At 40.2% G+C, this 22,665-nt stretch overlaps 1 protein-coding gene across 4 annotated transcripts in view; it reads left to right on the plus strand.

Annotated features, from left to right (window-relative positions):
• Positions 1-22,665, plus strand: part of znf385b (zinc finger protein 385B) — a 57,313-nt gene that overhangs the window by 27,720 nt on the left and 6,928 nt on the right. For 3 of the 4 annotated variants that reach the window (XM_037789981.1, XM_037789979.1, XM_037789980.1), the window contains exons 5-10: positions 16,473-16,609; positions 16,820-16,930; positions 20,087-20,258; positions 20,412-20,801; positions 21,215-21,399; positions 22,207-22,302. In XM_037789981.1, the coding sequence (XP_037645909.1) occupies positions 16,473-16,609; positions 16,820-16,930; positions 20,087-20,258; positions 20,412-20,801; positions 21,215-21,399; positions 22,207-22,302 (1,091 nt within the window). Of the gene's footprint in view, positions 1-731; positions 1,056-16,472; positions 16,610-16,819; positions 16,931-20,086; positions 20,259-20,411; positions 20,802-21,214; positions 21,400-22,206; positions 22,303-22,665 lie in introns of those variants that run through there. The other variant, XM_037789982.1, reaches the window with a different exon arrangement.

The raw sequence follows: 22,665 nt of genomic DNA on the forward strand, positions 1-22,665 counted from the left end.
GGGATTGGTACTAAGGATTGGGGACTGGTAGGACTAGTCAAGGTTAAGTATAAAACTAGTAGGACTTGTGGAACTAGTACAGTGCTGGTAGGACTAGTCAAAGTGTAGTAGAAAATTGGTAATACTAGCAGAGATAGTAAACAATTTGTAGGACAAGTCGAGGTCTTGTAAAGACATTGGAAGGGCTAGTCAGGGTCTAGTTGAAAACTGGTAATGCCAGTGGAACTAGTAAAGGGACTGGGGATTGGGGACTGGTAGGACTAGTCAAGGTCTAGTAGAAAACTTGTACTGGCAGAACTAGGACTAGTCATGGTACTGTATAAAACACAGAAAAGATAGTAAAGGACTGTTTGTAGAGGACTAGTAGACAACCGGTGGGACTAGTATAGGACTGGCAGGTGATGACTGTTGTTTTGTTCTTCCAGTCCTGTTTATTTGTCGTTTTGTTTTTCTTGATTTCATTCATAGGTTTGGCAGTTTACTTGCTTGCTTCTTTTTTATTTTCCCCTTTCCTCTTTTTAAAGTTAGATCGTCATCCCTCCTGTTCTTTTGTTAAATTATTAGTTAGTTTATTTATTTGCTATTTGCATCTGTTTTCTTTCATTCTTGTCTATATTCATTCTGTGTTTTGTTCTTGAGAATGAAACAACTACTAGCTCGTATCCTCCTCTCCTCTTTCGTTGAATCACGATGCCATGAACTGGCTGAGAGTGCGTGAGCGACACAGAGATAGAGCGACAGTGAAGGAGGGATTTCCACAGAGACAGAATGGCTGTCATCACCGCTCACTCTGAATATCATCACTTGAGTGAGTCAAATACACTGTACACTCTGTCTCTTCCTCGCAGTGTGTCGGTCGCCCTCCTCTATCCACACAAGTGTCCCTCTGCGTTCACACAGACCGACAGTCAGGTGGCGATTCTCTGCTGTGTGGTTTGGGTTTTCTCTTCATTGCTTTTTGTTATCGGGGGAGCAGATGATAGAGGGTGGAGGAGGAGGAGGAGGTGAGACAGCTGTCTCCCTGTCGATGATGTGGAGTAGTTTCTTGAGTCGAGGTAGGAAATCCTTCTTCTGTCTATTTGTTTTATGAGCTCCATATTTAGCCATTTTGCTTTTGAATGTTTGTGCCTTTTTTTCTGTCTGTCATGTGTGAGGTTGTTTGCGTTTTGGAGGGTGGTGGGGGTTACATGACCCGCAGGTCGTGACCTGGACCCAAACTTTGAACTGAGGTTGTAGTCTCTCTGCTCACAATGTGAAAACTGTCATTGTCTTACAGACCTAATCAGCTGTTCATCAGAGGTTGATTATAATTGTTATTACGACATGACAACAAAATATCTCATTTTCTTGGGGCTATTTTTCTACTTTGTTGTAGTGTTATTACAGTTAATCTGATCAACTAATCAGTACATTTCTATTGATCTGCTTTTGTTTGGAGCTAGGATATCTCTATACAGTGTTTGCTCTTCATTGCGGTGTAAAAGTTGTGCTATTGATGAAGAGGAGATGTGATGAAGGCTGATGAAAGTGGATTTTATACGATAAAGGATGATGTTACGAGACTAGATATTTGCAATAGAATTAGATATAAAGATAGTTCTTGTATTTTATGATGGTCATTTTGAATTTTAAATGTTTTAAATTATTTGGACATCCAACATTTAAAGTGGCAATAGACAACTTTTCAACTTAGTAACTGGGGATAGCTACCGATAGCTATCAGGTAAAACAAAAGTGCTATCCTTTTCCTGTTTTGGTTGTTGTGGAATGTCCTTAGCTAAATGAACAGGATCCTTTTTACACAAAGAACTTCTAGAAGATTCCTGGAAGAAACTATATTTGATTAGGAGGAAAAAAAAGGCTGCGATTGGTCTGCTGAATCTGTGACTACTTCCTGTCCGTCTGTCTGACATTCCTCTCATTATAGATATAGCGTGACTGCGGTGATTACCCACACACTGCTGCTCATCTTCACAACACAGTGTGTGTGTGTGTGTCTCTTTCACACACACACAATTGTTTGTCCCTTGTCTGGTTTTAGTTCTACAGATTAAACCTGAGCTTCATCCCTCACTGTTTCTTTAAATGTTTTCTGTTTTCCTCTGAAAGCAACTAATACAAAATCATAAATACAGAATTCATGAAATTACAATTTAATTTATACATTTAGGTTGGTTCAGTTGTTTCCTTGGTTGTTCAGGTGTGGTTGTACTTGTAGAGGTTTTGTGGTTGCGGTTGCCAGGGCCTGGTTTCTCAAAGAAATGTATCACCGGTTAGTAGTCTTAATTTTGCTTTTAGATTAATTCAAGTTTGGCAGTTTCACAAAAATAAAGACTGATTTGTTTTAAGCGTAAAAAATATCCGCCCTACCCCGAGGCTAAGAGCCATGTTTCTATGGTAACAATCAGGGACACCTGCTGACCAGTGTTTCCATGGTAACATTCAGTGACACCCGCGCAACATTCTTCATTATTTTCTGAATATTCTCAATAAAATTCTTGTAAATGTTGAATTTCCCTCAAAGGACATTTCCTGCTGGAGTGAACAGAGCTGAGCGGTTTGACGTCGATCAGCCATGTCTTTCAGTCTGAAAAAGTTGAAATTGCCCATAATTCTTGCAAATGTCTATATCTGAATTCTAGTCAGATCTGAGCCATGGTCAAAGTCTATCTTTGTGGGACTGTTTTTTTCCCTCTATAGCCTCTTTCTGTCAGAACCAGATTAATTTAACACACATATTAAAGTTTCTGTTGCTGGTGCTGAACAAAATTTCCTCTTCGATTAATATTTGACAAAAGGGGCAGACCAAATAAAGATGCACTGCTACTTTTTCATTTTTCCACAGTTCTCAGTCATTTCAAAGTAAAAGTCATTCGGTGGGCTTGCATTTGTCCAGTACTTCTTGCGATAAACGTTCCAGAGTGAGAGATATTTTATAATCTGCTAGTCTGATTTCCAGACTAACATTTTTATCTACATTTTTACCTCCACTACTGGTAAGGCTAAATCAAAGAATAAGTAAATCACCAGTATGTTGTTTGTCCTGTCCAACACTTTGATCTACAAGTTAGTTTGGTTTTAATCAGATGATTCCGCTGTTTTCTTTCTACTGAGTTTCAGACTGAAGCTCTCCTGTCTGCTTTCATATTCCTGACTGGTCTGATGTGTGTGTGCGCATGTTATTTTGGACGAAGAAGGATCTGAACGTGACCTACTTAAACACACACACATACAGGCTTGTTATGCTAATGTGTGTGTTTCTCTGCATAATAATAATGCAGTGTGATGTCTAATGCTGCTGTCAGCAGAACCACACTGTAAGTCTACGTCGCTCCATCTCTCTGTGGATAAGGAATGTTTAAGATGCAGATGAAGGTAGTAAGACGGGTTCTCCTCCCAGTAGGATCACTGGTGTATTAATACCCAGCGTTCTTCCAGGCTTCATCTCCAGCTGCAGGGATTTCAGCTGCAGTGGGAAGCCAGTGGGGGATACTGTCACTGTACTGTAAAGACATCCGGGGCAAAACTGGGCCCTTAAAGGCTCCACTTGTACCCACCTTCACCTCTTTGGGGCAAAAAGTCAGTTGGTAACCTACTTGGGGAGATATTTCTTTATTTCTCAATTTCTCAATTCTCAAGAAGCACTGGGAAACAGCTGACTCGCCAAAGTTTATATATATATATATATATATATATATACAGTATATTAGGGCTGTCAATCGATTAAAATATTGAATCGTGATTATTTGCGTGATTGTCCATGATTAATCGCCAATTTGTTATCTGTTCATAATGTACCTTAAATGAAGATTTGTCAAGTATTTAATACTCTTATCAACATGGGAGTGGGAAATTATGATTGCTTTATGCAAATGTATGTATATATTTATTATTGGAAATCAATTAACAACATAAACAATGACAAATATTGTCCAGAAACCCTCACAGGTACTGCATTTAGCATAAAAAATATGCTCAAATCATAACATGGCAAACTGCAGCCCAACAGGCAACAACAGCTGTCAGTGTGTCAGTGTGCTGACTTGACTATGATTTGCCACAAACTGCATGTGATTATCGTAAAGTGGGCATGTCTGTAAAGGGGAGACTTGTGGGTACCAATAGAACTCATTTTCATTCACATATCTTTAGGTCAGAGGTCAAGGGACCCCTTTGAAAATGGCCATGACAGTTTTTCCTCACCAAACTTTTGTGCAAGTTTGGAGCATTATTTAAGCCCCTTTGCGACAAGCAAGTATGACATGGTTGGTACCAATGGATTCCTTAGGTTTAGGTAGTAGTTCATATGATGCCAGTTTCTCCTGGCATCTGGCATTAATAAAAAATGTGAATATTTTCTTTTGCTTTTAGCCGTCTAGGATAAGAAACTGTTGTCTGACAAAACAAGACATTTGAAGATATCATCTTGAGGGCATTTATCACAATTTACTGAAGTAAAACAAATTGTTGGATGCAGCCCCAGTTCGGACGTCGGAAAGGTGTGGAGCGAGAGATACTGACGCTTTTACTGCGGGTCCGTCAGTGTTGGCTGGAGTCAGTCTTTCAGTGTTGGCTGGAGTGAGTTACAGCGAACAACTGAAACATCTGATATCACACCTTGTTATCTATTTTGATATGTGTTGTACCACTGTGAACCAGCTGGTTTTGTGTGTCTTTATTTCTCTCTCTCTCTCTTTCTCCCTCTCTGTCACACACTCGCATGCACACACACACTTGTGCTCTGTGTAACAGGAGACGATGTGAACCAACAACTGCAACAATACACACAGACACACACACACACACACAAACTCTCTCAATCAATTCAATCCAAAGGGGCTTTATTGGCATGAGAAACTTACGTCTACATTGCCAAAGCAAGTGTGAAATAAAAACAAAAAATGTACAAACAATAAGTAAAGATCTACTACAGTCTCTCTCTCTCTCTCTCACTCTCTCTCTCTCCCTCTCCCTCTCTCTCTCTCTCTCTCTCTCTCTCCCTATCTCTCCGTCTCGTCCCCAGGGATAGAGTTTCTTCTCTGTGGAGGAAATGGCAGCAGGGGATTAGGAAGAAGTAACACACACACACACACACACACACACCTGACGCTCAGGATTCGGGGGTTCAGATAGCGATGACACATGCCACTCTTAGTCCAGTCACCTGATACATACTCTCTCACACACACACGCACATACACAGTGAGTTGTGGGAGCGTTTGGCTTTTGCTCTTTGGTTCGTAAAAAGACGAGAACAGATTAACACGGACAGACTGAGAACAGCACAGTACAGTAGACAACAGAGTAGAGTACAGAAAAATACATACGGACAGAGGGGGGAGAAAAAGTTGAAAAGTAAATCTGGATCGAGATAAAGAAAAAAAGGCGCCTGGTTCAGGTAGGAACCTTTAATTTAAATTAATACCATCATCTTCATCGCCATCCTGCTGTTCCTCATTCTCAGCCTTCATCACTTCCTGCTTTCTGTGTGAGAAATGTCTCTCGCTGCTGTCGGTTTCACTCTAACGGCAGCCGTTCACATCACTTTACAGTCTGATTAACAGCACCAGATGTTTCTCCTCTCTCTGCTCAGTTGGATGATGATATAATGAAGCTGTTATAATGATATACTGACGTTTATACCACAGACAACTCTTTTCCAGCACACAGTGCACACCTTTATTCACAAAACTGAAATGAGTTATTCAATATCAAGAGATGGGAGATTTGAATTCACTGTGTTTAGCAAAATTAGGTTGAAAGAATACCTGATTTGTTGTTTGTATCACATTTCTTTTACCGCTTACCAAACACTGCAGAATGCTCCCTTTAAACCTTTTTAAAATATACTGTATATGCTATGAGTGTGATTGTTTTGATGAGTCCCTATGGATGTTGATAAGAAGTTCTCTTATGAGATTCCGAGGTGTAACTTTCTCTGATCAGAATAGGGTTCATTTTGATTTTATATTCAAATTTTAATCCCGCTTGTCCCACTCGATTGTCTTTTGTTACTCGTATATTGGTGTATGTCTTTATTTCGTTGATTGTTTTTTCAGTGGTTTTGTATATATATTTTTTACAATAATTCGATAATATTTTGTAGTTGTTGCTTTTGTGATCAATCTTCTATGTAGACAAAGCAGTGTTGTAAGAACTACTCAGATAATTTACTCAAGTAAAAGCAATACCAGACTGTGAAAATACTCTGTTACAAGTCAAAGTCCTGCATTGAAAATACAGAAAATTAGAATACATAAGTATTGTCAGCAAAATGTAGTTTAATATATTTTACGTACAAAACATATGATGAATTTATAAAACATGATGCATTGTTACCATGTTTTGTACGTAAAAACGGTAACACTTTATAATAACCATCATTTATAAATTTTTTACTGTTAACAAACAATGAAAGGATAATTATTTATATATAGATGATATATATTATATTAAATAATTAGTTTATAAATTATATATTGCATCATAACTGTTAAGAGATGATAACATTTACAATCTGTTTACATTAGTAAAGTATTTATTAACACTTTATTGTTGCGCACATTATAACATTTTATATACTATATTATAAGTATTTGTTAATGATTACCAAATGATTTGTAAACCTATAAGAAATTGTTTGTAAAACATCTATAAACATTACATAGACAGATGGACCAGAAACCAATTATTAACCATTCACAAAGTATTAACTATTTATCTAAATAATGTTTATAGATGCTTCACAAAGTATAAGTAGTATTAACCATTTAACAAGGCATTATAATGATCAGTTGCAACTTCATAGTAGCCATCCGAATAATGTTTATGGATTGTTTACAAACCAAATTATCAACCATTAACAGAGTGTTACAAATATCTAGCCGTCACCGTGTTGAGAGCCTTGCAGAGACAATAGAAATGCTCCCAATCTCGCATTTAGCACCTTAAATTAAGATTTTTAAAACAAAACATATGATCACTCTACAAATTATGATGCAGTTGTTTTGTTTTTGCAAAAATATCCTTCCTTTCAAGTCATGTTAGTTTATAATTGAGTCCTAACCCCTTCACATTTTCATGTGAAAAGATATATCAGTGTAGTGAGAATATGCCATCGTGTTTACAATGCCAATCAATCAGGTTTCATTTGTCTTATTTCAGCAACACACCCTATATTTCAGGAGTTAAAAACAGGTTGACATACGAACGCACTAGTACTCATAGTGAACTAACAGATATTTTTCATGTGTTTTAAAGGGACTGTTTGTAAGAATCAGAAATGCTTGTTAACAGCGACACCTGTGGCCGCTAAGTCAACGAAAGTCAGGGTCCTGTTGCTCGGGCTCGCGCTTGCTCGCTCTAAATAGACATGAACGAGCATCGCTCAAAACAGTGATGCGACACACGTCAGCTAAAACCACAATATCATTCTATATTTCACCTGCTTGGCAGTAATGTTAGCTGGCCAGATGAAGGTCTCTCCATGAATCAATGCTGATCCTAGTGTTGGCTTTTCCTGCTTCAGCCTCCCGACCAGCTACGAAGTCTTCTGCAGTGTGTAGTGTGCACGCATGAACGTGAGGTGGAGCGAGCTGAGTGAAGGCAAGCAGGCAGAGGAGCAGAGGAGTACAGCAGAGACTCTGGTCCTGGAGACCAAAGCTACGGTCTCCGCCACGTCCTCCGACCGCGGCCAACACTGTTTGCAAGATGGGCTTCACTAGATATAACTTTGCGGTTTTGGTGCTTCCATGTAGTTTGTGTTGGAGTCTGAGTCTGAACAGCGTAGCCACACGCGAGCGCGTATGTGCGAGATATGGGAGCATGCATAGGCGAGATATGCGAGCATGCATATGCGAGATATGCGAGCGTGCATATGCGAGTGCCCATATGCGAGCGACCCGGGTGATTTATATTTGTAGTAAATATGTAACTAAGTACAATAAGTATGGACAACACGTCCCAAAAGTTACTTAAAAACACATCACGATCGTTACTTAAAAACAACACAGCGGTCTCGAATGCCGGTCTCCTTGTTGAAAGTCCTGTGTTTGTTGGGCCCATCCACCTCCCCTCCTATCTGCCATAAGCAGTTTTTGTCACATTTTATTCTTCATGTCACTAGCTCTGAGCGTAGCATATTTATGCGAATGCTTTAATGTTGCAGTCAGTACAGACTACATAGTGTAAGTAATAAGTGTGCAATAAGAATGCCTTGCACATTATCGTGCCATTCATATGCTTTTTCATTCAACCGGGCAGAAATACCTGCAGTATACAAAATAGTTGCTCCACCTCAGCCTGCTACAACATTAAAATTCTGCTTACCCTTTTCTGCATTAGTGATAATAATCCAATAATATAATGCATAATGATATACTGTAACACTGACAGAAGTCATTCTGCTGTATAATCAGTACTGATACTGTACATTTTTGCTGCTGATACTTTTGTACTTTTTTTTAATGCTGGTCTTTTACTTGTAAGTCAGTATTTTTACAACACTGTATTGTTACTTTAACGTTAGTAAAGGATTTGGACTAGTGGGCTTGCTAAATGTCAGTCAACTGTCAGTTAGCAAGCTCATTAGCTTGGTCACTAATGGGACAATAAATTCACTCAGTTTATTCAAGAGATGTTTTTTGTTGTATGGACTCCTGTTTCATAACTGTCTGAACTATTCGTCTTTAGTGGAGCAGTTCAAACTAACTAAACTAATAGTTAATTAAATAAGCTATGATATGTTCCTCTATTTTGGACTTTCCGGCTCCTTATTCCCTCAAAAGGTCAGCTCTGCCAGCTCAGCTTACTACTGATCAAAAATCGTTTCATGGATGTAAAGTGAATCAGCTGTATGTGTTAAAGCTGTAGTCTGTACAGCAACAAAAGAGCCATGTTGATTAATGACTACATGCCTGCTGCAGGATATCAAAGTATCTCTGTCATTCAGAAATACACTGGTATGATGTATGGAGACACTTTGATATCTGCTTCAACATATTTAGAGTTTTCTGTTTCACAAGACCCCCCCCCACCCCTCCCCCCCCACACACACACACACACAAAGGTTGTAGTGCAGTTGAAACACGAGTTGTTATTTGCCAGCTGGTTGCTATACGCACGGTTTATTAAAATTACACCTGGCACTGTGTGTTTGTGCGTGTGTGAGTCTTGTTTATACTGATTTATGGTTGGCAGTCCAAAGTCAAACCAACATGCCGCTCATTGTGAGAGACGTCATTCACAGCAGGTTCAACAGCAGCGTGCTGTGTAACGTACACAACATATTAAGCTAGCTTCTTTTTTTTTTTTTTCCAAGGAAAAATGTAATTTGCCCCAGTAGGAGTGCATGTATAACTATTTAAATGCACCACTTTGTCTTAGTCCATTTATTGCTGAAGGTGTACAGTTTTTAATACAAAACTGAAATGGTTTTGCTTCTAATTTTACCCCTCTTTAGAAGCCTATATTTATCTTTTATTTCTTTTATTTATCTTTTATCTATTTTTGGAAAATCAAACCAGAAGAGAAACACAAGCACACACAGGGTAAGAGAATGAGATTATAGTATTTTATTCTTGTGTTACAGCTGAAATAAAGGGGATCCTTGAGTATGTTCTAGGAGTTCCTGAAGTGGTAATATTGTTTGTTATTCATATATATTCACATATATTCTGGATTTTGCAAAAAAAAGGGAGAAGGGATATGTTATTTTAAGAAATTTAGCAAGTTATTTGAAGTTCTTTGTAGATAAAGCATCACCAACAGAAATTATTATTCCAGAGTATTTTTAAATGTCTTAGGATGTTTTCACATATAGTCATTTTTAAACGTCCTCTTAAAGTGGACTAAAAAGTGGACCAACAGAAAAGGCACTCTTCTCGTTCACATTGTCAGTTCATTTGAAAAAGGACTCATTTCTCTTTCTGGTCCACTTCAGCTCCGATGGGGCCTCAGTCCTCTTTCTGTTCACACTATAGTTCCTTCCTTCATCTCTCTGCTGGTCAATGCTTTCACCGTCAATGTCATTTTTAGGGTTGGCACAGGCACTTCCACACAGAATACGGTCCAGTTCGTCGTTAAAGGGGCATGTGTTTTTAATGTCAGAAGATTCTCCGCTTTTTTTGTCATTTATTCCTTCTCTAATATTTATTTTATATTGCTGTAGAAACGTCTACTTCTAACAACTGTATTTATTTAAGTTTCTCACAAAAACCTACATTTTACAAGATTGCATTTGAACACATCATGATAACAATTTATGTTTTACTGAATAGAGCCTGCATCAAAATGTAACTCACTGGAACCTCCGTTAGTGTTTGCTGTTGCTCTGTTATTTAGCCAAGCAGGACTGTGCTGCCCACCGGCTGCCAACAGCTAATGTTACTAGCTCTCCTCCTGCCAAATTGTACTCGGATTTGTTGTTCACAATGTAGCATTATCAGGGATCGAAAGCATTAATGCCAACTCCCGATCGTATATTTTTACTGAATCTGCCGATAACGATCAAACGGGGCATCCCTAAAACACTAAAACACTAAAACACAATGGCAAAGGGCAAAGCGAACCTAAAGCGCTTTGTGTTCACAATGCACAGTTTACATGAACCGCAACGCAGACTTGAAGCGAGTCTGAGTACGGTTCGTTTCAGAGGAGTCTGAGTTCTTTTGGAGTGTTAAACACGTCTTTAGGGGATCTTTAAAAAACTGCTGTGATGCATATTGGCTCGTCGTTGCACCTCTCCACACCCTCCAGTTTTCAACCTGTTGGAAACACCAGAGATGTCCTGTGTGCCAGTTCCTAGAAACAACTGAAAACTTTGTCCCATTTGGATTCATAAACCGGGGGGGGGTGGGGGATGTGAGTGATTAAATATCAGACACACTTCTTAACCACAGCCATTGGCTAAATCATAGGGGTGGTTTGTGACAGATGACACAGAGCTCTGCAGGTCAGATCAGTTACAAGAGCTTCAGTCTGCAGCTGATGATACAGCAGAGTACTGTGTAAGATTTTCCTTCTTACGTCTTCATCATATGAAATTGTGTGTGTTAATGTGTGTGTGTGAGAGGTGTGAATACCAGAGATAACCCTGACTGCGGCCACAATCATAAATCTTACTGCAGCAGATAAAACTGGACCGACGAGCAGGAAACTGGACACTAAGAATTAGAAAGGGATTGCAATGAATTGATAGACCGTTTAATCTCAGCAGCTGCTGATGTCAGCACACACTGAACCAGGAACAACACTTTGATCATTAAGAACTTGTAAAATGGTGAAATTACGCATCAAAATCAATTCATTTCAATGGAATCACTGTGTGATTAGTGGATATAGCTCTGCCCATCTTCAACCTGAGCAGAGGTCTTCATCAACCAGCATAAATGCAGGTGTGCGGGGCCGTTCATCTCCTCTGTTGGCAAATTTAAACAGCTCCTCAAAAGAGTTTGTGGACAGTTGGAGACTAATAATAAATTGTGTGAACTAATTGTCCTGTAAGCGACCAAGCTAACTAGCTTTTGCAGTACTTCTCCTATGTTTCTTTTGACCATCATGCACCAAAACATCAAGGCAGAGGTCTTGTATGTGATCTGATTTACAACACTCAGCTAGTATTAGATTAAACTGGTCGGTTCCAGTTTCAGTGCCAGACTGGTTCAAACTGCTCATTGTTACCGTACTAGTCTAAACTGGTCAATTCTAGTTCCAATATCAGTTCCAGTTTGAAAACCTGTGTTTAATGTTAGTTTGTTACATGTGGCGCCACATTTCACAGATCTTCTGACCAGTCGCCAACAGCCTGAAATAAAACTGTCTGGCTCGTTACACCGTTGTTGGCCGGTTTTCAATTCTAGTTTACGGACCGTCTCCATGCGAATGCAGTAGCAGATGTATAGCAGTATTTATAGCAGCTTCTTAGATCAGCAACTTACTGTAAGACAGAAGGGTTACTGTGTGTGTGTGTGTGTGTGTGTGTGTGTGGTGTGTGTGGTGTGTGTGTGATGTGTGTGTGTCTGTGTGGTGTGTGTGGTGTGTGTGTGATGTGTGTGTGTCTGTGTGGTGTGTGTGGTGTGTGTGTGATGTGTGTGTGTGTGTGTGTGTGTGTGTGTTGTAACCAGATCTCAGAGGACAGAATTAAGACGACCCTGTCACCACACCATTCATCCACACGCACATACCGAAACATATCTCCATTTCATACTGATCATACAGACCACAGTTAATATGATTCTGTTTTCAGTAGGTCTCACATTCACCTTGTAAAAATGACAAAATTAAGTGCAGTTAAAGGTACAAGCACGCAGACTATAAATGACTGGATATTTGAGTATAGTGTTGATGGACACTGAAACACTGATGGAAAAAAAGGTCACACGGTGACAAGACGGGATTCGTGAAGGCTAACGGAGTCCAGGAGAAGTTTCCATTAACCCTTCAGGATGTTCTAGAGGTCCTTGAGATGGTTTGAGTCATACTTGAGTAGATTCTTGGGGTCTTTAAGGAAGTTAAAATGGCCCCTGAGGTGGTTTCAGGGTCTAGAAGGTATCCCCCAAGTTGCGAAGATACTCACAAGATGGTTCAGCTTAGGCATTGTTAGGATAGGTCGTCAGGCAGCGAGTCTCGTGAGAGTTTTCACATGTTTTCTCAACTTGGGGGTTACCTTTTAGACATGACCTGGTTGCAGTGGTCCTTAAAGAGATTGTAAGGTTTCCATTGTCCCGGAATTCAACACTCAACACAGAGGGGGGGTCCTCACAGCTGGGAAGTGACACAATGTTCAACACTGGTGAGATGACTTTGACAAAGTTTCCAGGGTCTGAGTGGTCCTTCAAGAGGTTTTGAGGGTTTTTAAGGTGACATGATTGAGGTGGTTTCAGCATGAGAGCAGCACAACTGATCACAAACCATTTGTATTAGTGAGAATCTGTTCAGCTCTCTTCTAAATCAGTTTAGTGGCGTAGCCTACCCCTTTTTGAAAACCCTATATACTGTAAACCACACACTATGTACTAATGCTGACTGCATTTATATTGGCAATTAGTACACAGTAAATTCTTGTTGTGTACTGCAAACTGACTTTGGAAACTACGACTGAATACTGATAATAAAAGCTGTGACATAGGGGCGCCCTGGTAGCTTACCGGGTAGAGTGCGTACCATTAAGGTGGCCCAGGTTCGAGTCTGGCCCAGGGCCCTTTGCTACAGTAGGTTGATGAATTCACTGCTTCACAGTGGTTGCAAATTACCTCTTTTTTTTTTAGTTGTGACAGTTTGCATGAGTTCAAATGTAGTTTACTAGCATTACATCTTCATTGTGACTCTATTATTGAAGATGAAGCTTTTATTTTGGCAGGTCCACCAAGATGACACATTACACCACCAATAAATAATCTCCCATCTAATTACAGTGCAGTGACAGGAATCTGAGCTGTTGTGTCTGTCCACATGCATTTGATTACAGCACTGTGTTGTGTCATGCTGTTCTGAAATTAATAATGAGCTGTAGTGATAAATACAGACAATGACTCACAGCTCTGCTATATGAGGTTAAACTCAGACAGCAACATCACAGCACACTGCTAATCCACAGCTATCTTAATGTCAGGCGGAAAACACACACACACACGCACACACGCACACACACACACACACACACACCGGACACACACACACACACACACACAGCTGACCTGGCCTGGCCTGGCCTGGCTTGGCCTGGCCTGGCTTGGCCTGGCCTGGTTTGGCCTGGCCTGGCTTGGCCTGGTCTGGGTACAAAAAACAATCTCAAAAACTCAATCCAGTTTATTCAGATCAACATCATCAAGGGTTAGAACTGGATTTAACATATCACAATGGATTATAGTTAGTTTAGAATGAGTTAGAATGGATTATAAGTCATTTAGATTGAGGTAGAATGGGTTATAAGGCATCTAGACTGGGTTAAAATGGATAAAAATGTATTTAGCATGGGTTAAAATGGGTCACAGTGCATTCAGAGTGGGTTAGGATGGGTTATAAGGCATTTAGATTGGGTTAGAATGTGTTTTAAGTAATATACACTGGGTTAAAATGGTAAAAGTTAATTTAGCATGTGTTAAAATGGGTCACAGTGCATTCAGAATGGGTTAGGATGGGTAATAAGGTATTTAGATTGGGTTAAAATGGTAAGCGTGCAGTTGGAATGAGTTAGAATGGGTTATAAGTCAATTAGATTGGGTTAGAATGGGTTTTAAGTAATTTAGACTGGGTTAGAATGGGTTATAAGGCATCTAGACTGGGTTAGAATGAGTTTTAAGTAATTTAGACTGGGTTAGAATGGGTTATAAGGCATCTAGACTGGGTAAAAATGGGTAAAAATGAATTGAGCATGGGTTAAAATGGGTCAGATTGCATTCAAAGTGAGTTCGGATGGGTTATAAGGCATTTAGATTGGGTTAAAATGGGATGTAGTACATTAGAATGGGTTATAGGACACACAGGAGGGGTTAAATTAATTATGGATGAATTATAAAGCATTCAATATTGGTTACATGGGTTTATAGTGGATTTAAAATGGGATAGAATGGGTTTACCTAACTTAACTTGGACAGATGGACAAAACCAATAAGACCAAAAAATTCTCCTTCTCATCCTCTTCTTCCTCCTCCTCCTCCTCCTCCGCCTCCTCCTCCTCTGTCAGGGCTGATTCAGTCGCTCTCAGTGTTTCCACCCACACTATGTTGTTATGAAATAATTCACTGCAGGGCTACAAGCTGTGACTATAAACATACACAGATAGAAGAAATACACTTCTGCCTCATCAGATCTACTCTTTGTATTTGTGTACACTGTGTATGTATACAGTACATGTAACACCTTCTCACATTCAATTTAGATTCACTCTTTTGAGGCAGCATCCTCAAACAACCCACCGCACACATGAATGTCACAAAACCCATGTTTGCACTTGACTCTTGGTGGCTCTCAAATGTGTATTGTACGTACTGGTTAAATTTGAATGACAGTCAAAACACATTTTTTCCTTTATAGTTTGACAGCCGTTTTGTTTTGTGATAGTCGCGTATGGCGATATGTGGCTTGATGTGTGTGCCATGTGTGATGTGAATTGAGATGAACAGAGCAACTCTTACTGGCCCTGTGGCAACTGGACACATGGACTCATTATGTGACTCCACTCATTCACCTTCTCACTCTCTTCTTGTATTACCTCTCTGCCTCCAGCAGCTGCAGCTCCATATGTTCTTCATGTTGTTACTGTAAAGGTCTTGAGGTTAAAATGACATACATATCAGACTGAGATGGATTTCCTTCAAGAAGTGACTGTATCACTCAGCTAACCAGCTCAAGATACATTTACCGACCCAACGTATACTCATACAACGGTTTGTAGGATTTCTTACAAAAAGTTATCCCTCGTTTTTCGTGCATTTTCCTACTGATGTCCAGCAAGATGTGACCCACGTGTCCGCTCCAGTCTTTTCAAAATAAAAGTTAGGGTTTAGGAAAAGATCAACTTGGTTAGGGTTAAGCAACAAAACTACTTAGTTAGGTTTAGAAAAATATGTGGTTTGGGTTAAAATAACTCCAGAAGTGGCGTAACTTAAGTACGGAAGTTATGTGATAAATAATTCAATGACTTCAGGTTTCACGTGGGATACAAACACCGCTCTCCTGGGTGACAATCCAGTGTTTTTTGACCCACCCATCCACCTCGACCAGCTCCCTACACTGCATTTGTCGCTCTTTATACTTCCTGGTTCACTATTACGTGGATATGAACTGATTTTGTGGGATATGTATGAAATTACAGTGCATTACTTTAGGTATAGCTACGAACGGTGTATGAGAACAGCCTGACTGGCCTGCTTACGTTAACACAAATGGTTAACGGTCCAACAGTTTATCTGAAACCATAATTTTTTTTTTTTCTAAAATCAAAACGTCAATGTATGTAGTCTTGTCTGTGACCTCCTACGCAAACCTTAGAGAAATAGTGAAAACATTATTTTTTTTATATGTTATCCAGCAGCGGTTTGTGTCTTCAAATGTATTTTCATGACCTCACAGTTGTCTTCTGTTTGCCTGGAATGATAAATGTTTCCCCTGAGCGAAAGCCACATTTAAATGCAATATGTCCACAGACCGAGCGAACATAATGTATGTTCCCTTGAAGAAGAAGAGGAGAGCAGAGTGCTGTAGTCTGTACAAATATTATATTCAAACATGGGTTTCGCCCTGGGCATAAATAATATTATTTAGGCCAGAAGGTACACGGCTGTGAGTGTTTTTTAATTTCTACAGAAGTCTCTCACTCTCTCTCGCATCTTGCCTATGTCTGCGCTGAGCCATTTTGAAAGGACATCACCTTCTTTGTTTGACGTTAAGCGGAATTAAAGAGCACACAAATCAATAATAGTGTCATCAGTTATTGGAAATCATTTATTCAAACTCTCTCTGTCTTCTTTCAGGAAGTGGGTGTGGCGCAGTGGGCGGGGCGTTGCCGGGGCTGATTGGCGCCACTGGTCCCTCGGTGATGATGAAACCATTCCTGTCTTTTCCTGTCGAGACGACGTCGCCAGTCGGCCTTTTCCCAAACTTCAACACGGTATGACTGTGTGTGTGTGTGTGTGTGTGTGTGTGTGTGTGTGTGTGAGTGAGTGAGGGACAGTAACAGTGACAGGGTGTCGTAGCTGCAGGCGATAAAGACTGACTGTGTTAAAGAGAGCTGTCACTCTGTCAGCATCACTCTGTCATCACTGTTCAGCCAATCCTGAGCAGGCTGGTGACCTCTGAGCTGTGTGTGTGACCCCTGCAGATGGACCCGGTGCAGAAGGCCGTCATCAACCACACTTTTGGCGTTACCTTGGTACCCAAAAAGAAACAGGTCATCTCATGCAACGTTTGCCAGCTGAGGTTTAACTCTGATGTAAGTGTCTATTTTTGTGCTTCGTTGTGTGTTTAACTTGTATAACTAGATATTGTTGACACTCTTCCAGTCAATTTGATCAAAGAGTATAGAAGTAAAGAGACGAAACTCCGTTGCTTTTTTGACAAGAGCCGCTAAATGGCGCTGCGGTAGCGCTGACGCCATTTTGGACTGAAAATGCCAATGAGTCCATAGCCATGTATGTACGTATAGAGAGACATTTGTAAATCAGAGGATACTTTTTTTTTTTAGGTAAATCAACTTCCCAGTACGAACACTTAAATAGCCCTCATTTAAAACATTATGTCCTAAAAGTTGTAAAATGAACTAATAGCCAAATCAAACAAATTGTATTTTCCTCGGCATAATGAACGTGCATCAGACCCACGGGACTGCACCGCCCTTCACGCTCATATGACATATCCGGTTCAGCCTTCGTCCTGCTAGCTGTATGCAGCTGTAATAATGGATACACTGGCTGTAATTCATCACGTTTATTATCTTATAATACACCAATGGGCTGTATGCTGTAAGCCTGTACCGTGGTGGATGTATTAACATCTCTGTTCCCAAACAACCAGCTATCGGCCAGTAGCTAGTAGTGCTAGTAGCATGACATAAACAGAATTTAATGTAGTTGTAGGCTATTTACTAACACGCAGGGCAAGACCACAGGACACAACCTCTTATACATCCATGGTCGGTGGTCTATTGGACATCGATTCTGGAGGTCCTTGACAGGAAAAAGTTTGAGATAGCTTTCAAAATCTGTGTGCTGGATTTTTCTAACTTCCATTTATGTCCATCGCTCACTTTATGCTCCTCTGGGAAGCCGGGCAAAAGGTTCAATAAATAAATAAGTAAGTAAATAGTTATAATAGTATGCATATTTATAATATTTTCATTGTTCAACACTGGAAATTTCGGTAGAGACATTCAAATTCTGAGAATAGAATAGAAGTAATTTTGTTTTACTTTTGTACGGCACTTTGTAGGCGTTTTGCTGGCGTCCGGTTGTCGCTTTCAGTCCAAAAGGGCGGAAGCGTAGCTCTGCTGCTGGGCGCTGATGTTGCAATGGAACGAACAATTGACTTTCACTTCTAAATAATATACGTTCTTTGGTTTGATTATGCTTCTATGATCAACTTCCTGTCATGTGATCCATCTGCACTTTAAGCTGCGATCAAAATGTCTGAAGCACATTTAAAGGACTAGTCTGACATTTCTGGAAATCCTCTTATTCTCTGTCCTCCCCAGAGTCAGATGAGAAGATCAGTTTCACCTCCTATTGGTCTCTCCATCTCTATAATCAGGTGTTACAGTGCTGTGTAAAATGACACTCAGCTCATTCACATAATGGATGCTACAAGCTGCATCGTTAGTGACATGCCAGTCAAACATGACTAATTCATGAGCTGTTAACATTATTCATGAGTGAACATGAAAACAGGAATCACTGTTGAAGAGAGGAGAGGGGACAAGGAGAGGACTAAAAGGGCAGAATTAACTCAGTCTAATAAAATGAATAAAGGCTGAGTCACGGAGCTTCCAGACAGTCACACGAGGACACTGTTAACCTGGAGGTTTGTTTCAGTGTACTGGCACTCTGTCACTCTGGGATTAATACACTGAGCGGTGACATCTAACGTGCTTGATGATGTTTTTACAGTGTAGAGATAATCTGTTCATCTGAACTATTCATACTCAAGTCAGGCTCCACATTTCAAGTCCATATATATCCCAACACGGAGGCTATCAAATTCCTGTGGTTGATGTACAGGTCTAATGACTGCAGTAGACCAAAGACTCTATCTCCGTCTGGTATTAGCAAGCTATCTGTATTTGGATATCTTATTTGGATAATGAAAAACACATATTAATGCACACAGATTATTGCAGCAGGTCAAATCCTTAATTTATTCAGTATGATTGTAATTTATTACTTGCAGAACTAATGCCATTCTTATCAGCAGCTGTAGGCTACTTTGTATCAGTGTGAATTAGCAAATGTGTATCTAAATTAAGAGGGTGAACCTGATAATTATTAAATGAATATAAAAAATGGATAATGGAATCTAGTATATGCAGATAATATGTCACCTTATATGATAGACTTCAAATATGTTTGCTGCATGTTTGCACATATAACTTTAAATATACAGTATGTGTACACTTTTGGTAGGTCCTGACCGGGAACATCCCAGAGTGATGTCACTTGAGTGCAGCGTCAGTTTGGGCTGGAGACTACGGCTGTGTTCAAAATCACTAACTTACTGCATACTACATACTCAATCAGAATGTACTGCATCCTGCCGACTAAATGAGCGATAAAGTATGATTTTAACAGCAGACTGTTCACACTGAAGTATGCTCAAGCGACGCCTGAGTCAGCCTCAGTGGCTCCGTCACATCTTCGAAAACGTCGCAGCAAATATAAAATATTAAACTGACCACATTATTGGGAATCTAAACAGTTACTATCTCGCATGAAAACATATTAAAACTTAATAGAGTGACATATTAACAGCTTTTACCCTGGCTCAAAATCTCACAAGTCTGACGGCCGGTCTCAACTACATACTCAATTTTATCTCATACTTAGTATGAATGGTATGTTACTATTCGATTTTGAACACAGCCTACAAGTTTGAAAATGAAAATATGGAGGTGTGGAGTAGAAGTGAGGTTACAAAACTCTGTATCCCACTACTCATCTTTGGTCGAGACTACATTAGCAGCTACTAGTATAACACATGCAAATCTCCAACCAAGTTGTATTGTGGGTAATGTAGGAGCCAGAATTTGACAAAGAAGAGGAATGTGTGAAATAAACAAAAGATGATATCTCTGGTTCTGCTGCATCGATTTAGATATTTTAAAAGAAACAAAAAAAACTGTCCATCATGGGTCCGACCAAGTTGTAGTAGTTTAATGCTACATCGATGGAGTACTCTTTTAAATACATGGACAGTAAACCCCAGGATATTATGCAATTTTTCAGAAAAAAACTTGTGAAAGAAACCCTCAATGAAAGATAACGAAGCTAGGGGAAGAGTGGCTAGACAGGAAGTGACATCAGGACTTCAGTAGTCGAGAGAAACAAGCCCAAATAGAAAAATAAAACTTTTCTGTCCGTCTGTATGTCTCTTGCTTCAGTCTCAGGCAGAAGCTCATTACAGAGGCAGTCGTCACGCCAAGAAGCTCAAGTCTCAGGAGAACAAGACCAAGGCCAAGCTGTCAATCACTGGAGAGACCAATGGGAGCATCACAAGTCCAGTTTGCCCCGCCCCTCCTGTCTCAGCTAACAGCAGCACCAATCAGCACACAGGTTGATTTTAATAACACAGATCTGAATACTATTTATGGTACTGATGGTGTTTTTATTTTGGGGTGAGTTTGGTTTTTATATCACATGGTGTTTTTCATTTCTTCCTCCTCTATTTCCTTCTCTTCTTCTTCATCTTACCCGTCCTCCCTTCAGATCTCTTATCCAGCCTCATGGACTCCTTTCCTCTCAAACCCTTTGTCCTCCCGTCATCCTCCCCTCTCTCCTCCACCTCCCCCTCCTCTAGCAGACCAGGCAGTGAGCCTCCTCCCTCCAGTCCTCCCACCGCTCTCCCCGCCCCGGGCCTCTTCTCCTCCTCTTCCTCCTCTTCCCCATCTTCCAAGGCCTCTCCGCCTCCCCCTCCTCCAGCTCCTGTCACCACCTCTTCATCCCCTGCTGCTGCTCCTCTTCCTCCTTCCCAGGCCTCCTCCCAGGATGCTCCCCTCTCAGTGGAGTCGGAGGAGGAGAAGGCGAAGAAGCTGCTGTACTGCTCTCTGTGTAAAGTCGCCGTCAACTCTCTGTCTCAGCTGGAGGCTCATAATGCAGGTGAGGATGAACGGGATGATGTATGGAAAGATGCATGGTTTCATCTGTCGCCATTTATCATCTCTTCATGATTTATTCGCCAAGTCTGTTTGCTTTTTATGGACCCACCAACTTTTTCAACTCTGCCAAGCGTAAAAACTTCTTTGCTATATATATATTTATTTTTTTTCTGATTAGTAGCCAAATGTCATTTCTCAGATTTTGGTTCATCCGTTCAGCAAGTTTCAAGTCTGTGCAGTTTGATGTACACAGAAATAAACTGAAACTAGTGAGCTGGAAGGAAGGGAATCTATCTTAAAAGTGATGCATGATTTTAAAAATGAGCAGCAAGAATTGAAAGTATACAGGGTTTGTGATTGTCATTATGTCTCTTGTTTCATAGAAGTTTGGTTTCTGTGCGTCTCTGTTTGCAGGTTCAAAGCACAAGACGATGCTGGAGGCTCGGAGCGGCGCCGGGCCCATCAAGGCCTACCCTCGAGCCGGAGCCAAGCTCAAGACCGGCAGCAGCTCTGTACTGAAGGGCTCCGGCCTGCAGAACAAAACCTTCCACTGCCAGATCTGTGATGTCCATGTCAACTCTGAGATCCAACTCAAACAGGTAGAAACACAGCGGGCACATAGCATTATTCTAATGTTACTTTATACGGACCCAAGTATGTTAAAAAGTAAAACAAAATTACTTCTATTCTATTGTCAAAATTTGAATGTCTCTACAGATATGTCCTGGGTTTAACAATAAAAGTACTATAAATATGCATACTATTTTAACTATTTACTTCCTTATTTATTTATTAAACTTTTTTGCCTGGCCGCTTCCCAGAGGAGCTTAAAGTGAGCGATGGACATAAATGGAAGTTCCAGCACATAGATTTTGAAAGCTATCTCAACCTTTTTCATGTCAAAGACGTCCAAAATCGATGTCCAACAGACCACAGACCATGGATGTACAAGAGGTTGTGTCCTGTGCTTATGCCCTACGTGTTCGTAAATAGCCTACAACTACATTCTGTTGACCTCATGCTATCAGCGCTACTAGCTATTGGCCGATAGCTGGTTGTTTGGGAACAGAGATGTTAATACATCCACCACGGTACAGGCTTACAGCATACAGTCCATGGGTGTATTATAAGATAATACAAGTGATGAATTAAAGCTAATATGTCCATTATTACAGCCACGTACAGCTAGCGGGAAGCTGGCAGAACTGGATATGTCATATCAGCGTGCAGCGTGTATATTGTGGATACATACACACTTCGGACACTCAAAATGTTGCACAGTAATTATAGAGTGCTACATAGTCGGCTAAATGTGATTTCGGACAAAGCCATAACAATGTGATATAATAGTAATGGTGAGAACCACAGAAAAATATATCAGTGTATGTTTGTTGTTGTTGTTGCAGCACATCTCCAGCAGGAGGCACAAGGATAGAGTGGCAGGAAAACCCAGCAAACCCAAATACAGCCCTTATAACAAACAGCAGCGCAGCTCACTCACTGTAAGTGTCTGTCTACCACTCTCTCTCTCTCTCTTCAATTCAAATTCAAATTTGCTTTATTGGCATGAATCATAATTAAATACATTATTGTGCAGATCAAAAAACGCATCAATGAAATAGATAAATGTTGTGATAAATCAATAATGGGGGACTGTAAGAAATCATTTTAGAATAAATTATTTCTTCCTGAATTCATTAATTAATACGTTTATTTGCTTTTGCATTTATTCTATCCTGTTTTTGTTTTTTTTTAATCTCTCCTTTCCTTGTTTCCTCACCTCCTTCTTTCCTCTTCTTGTCTCCTCTCCTCTCCTTGTGTCCTCTCCTTGTTACCTCTCTTCTTCTCTCCTTGTCTCCTCTCCT

Source organism: Sebastes umbrosus, chromosome 13 (genome assembly GCF_015220745.1).
Source record: "Sebastes umbrosus isolate fSebUmb1 chromosome 13, fSebUmb1.pri, whole genome shotgun sequence".
Classification (NCBI taxonomy): Eukaryota; Metazoa; Chordata; class Actinopteri; order Perciformes; family Sebastidae; genus Sebastes; species Sebastes umbrosus.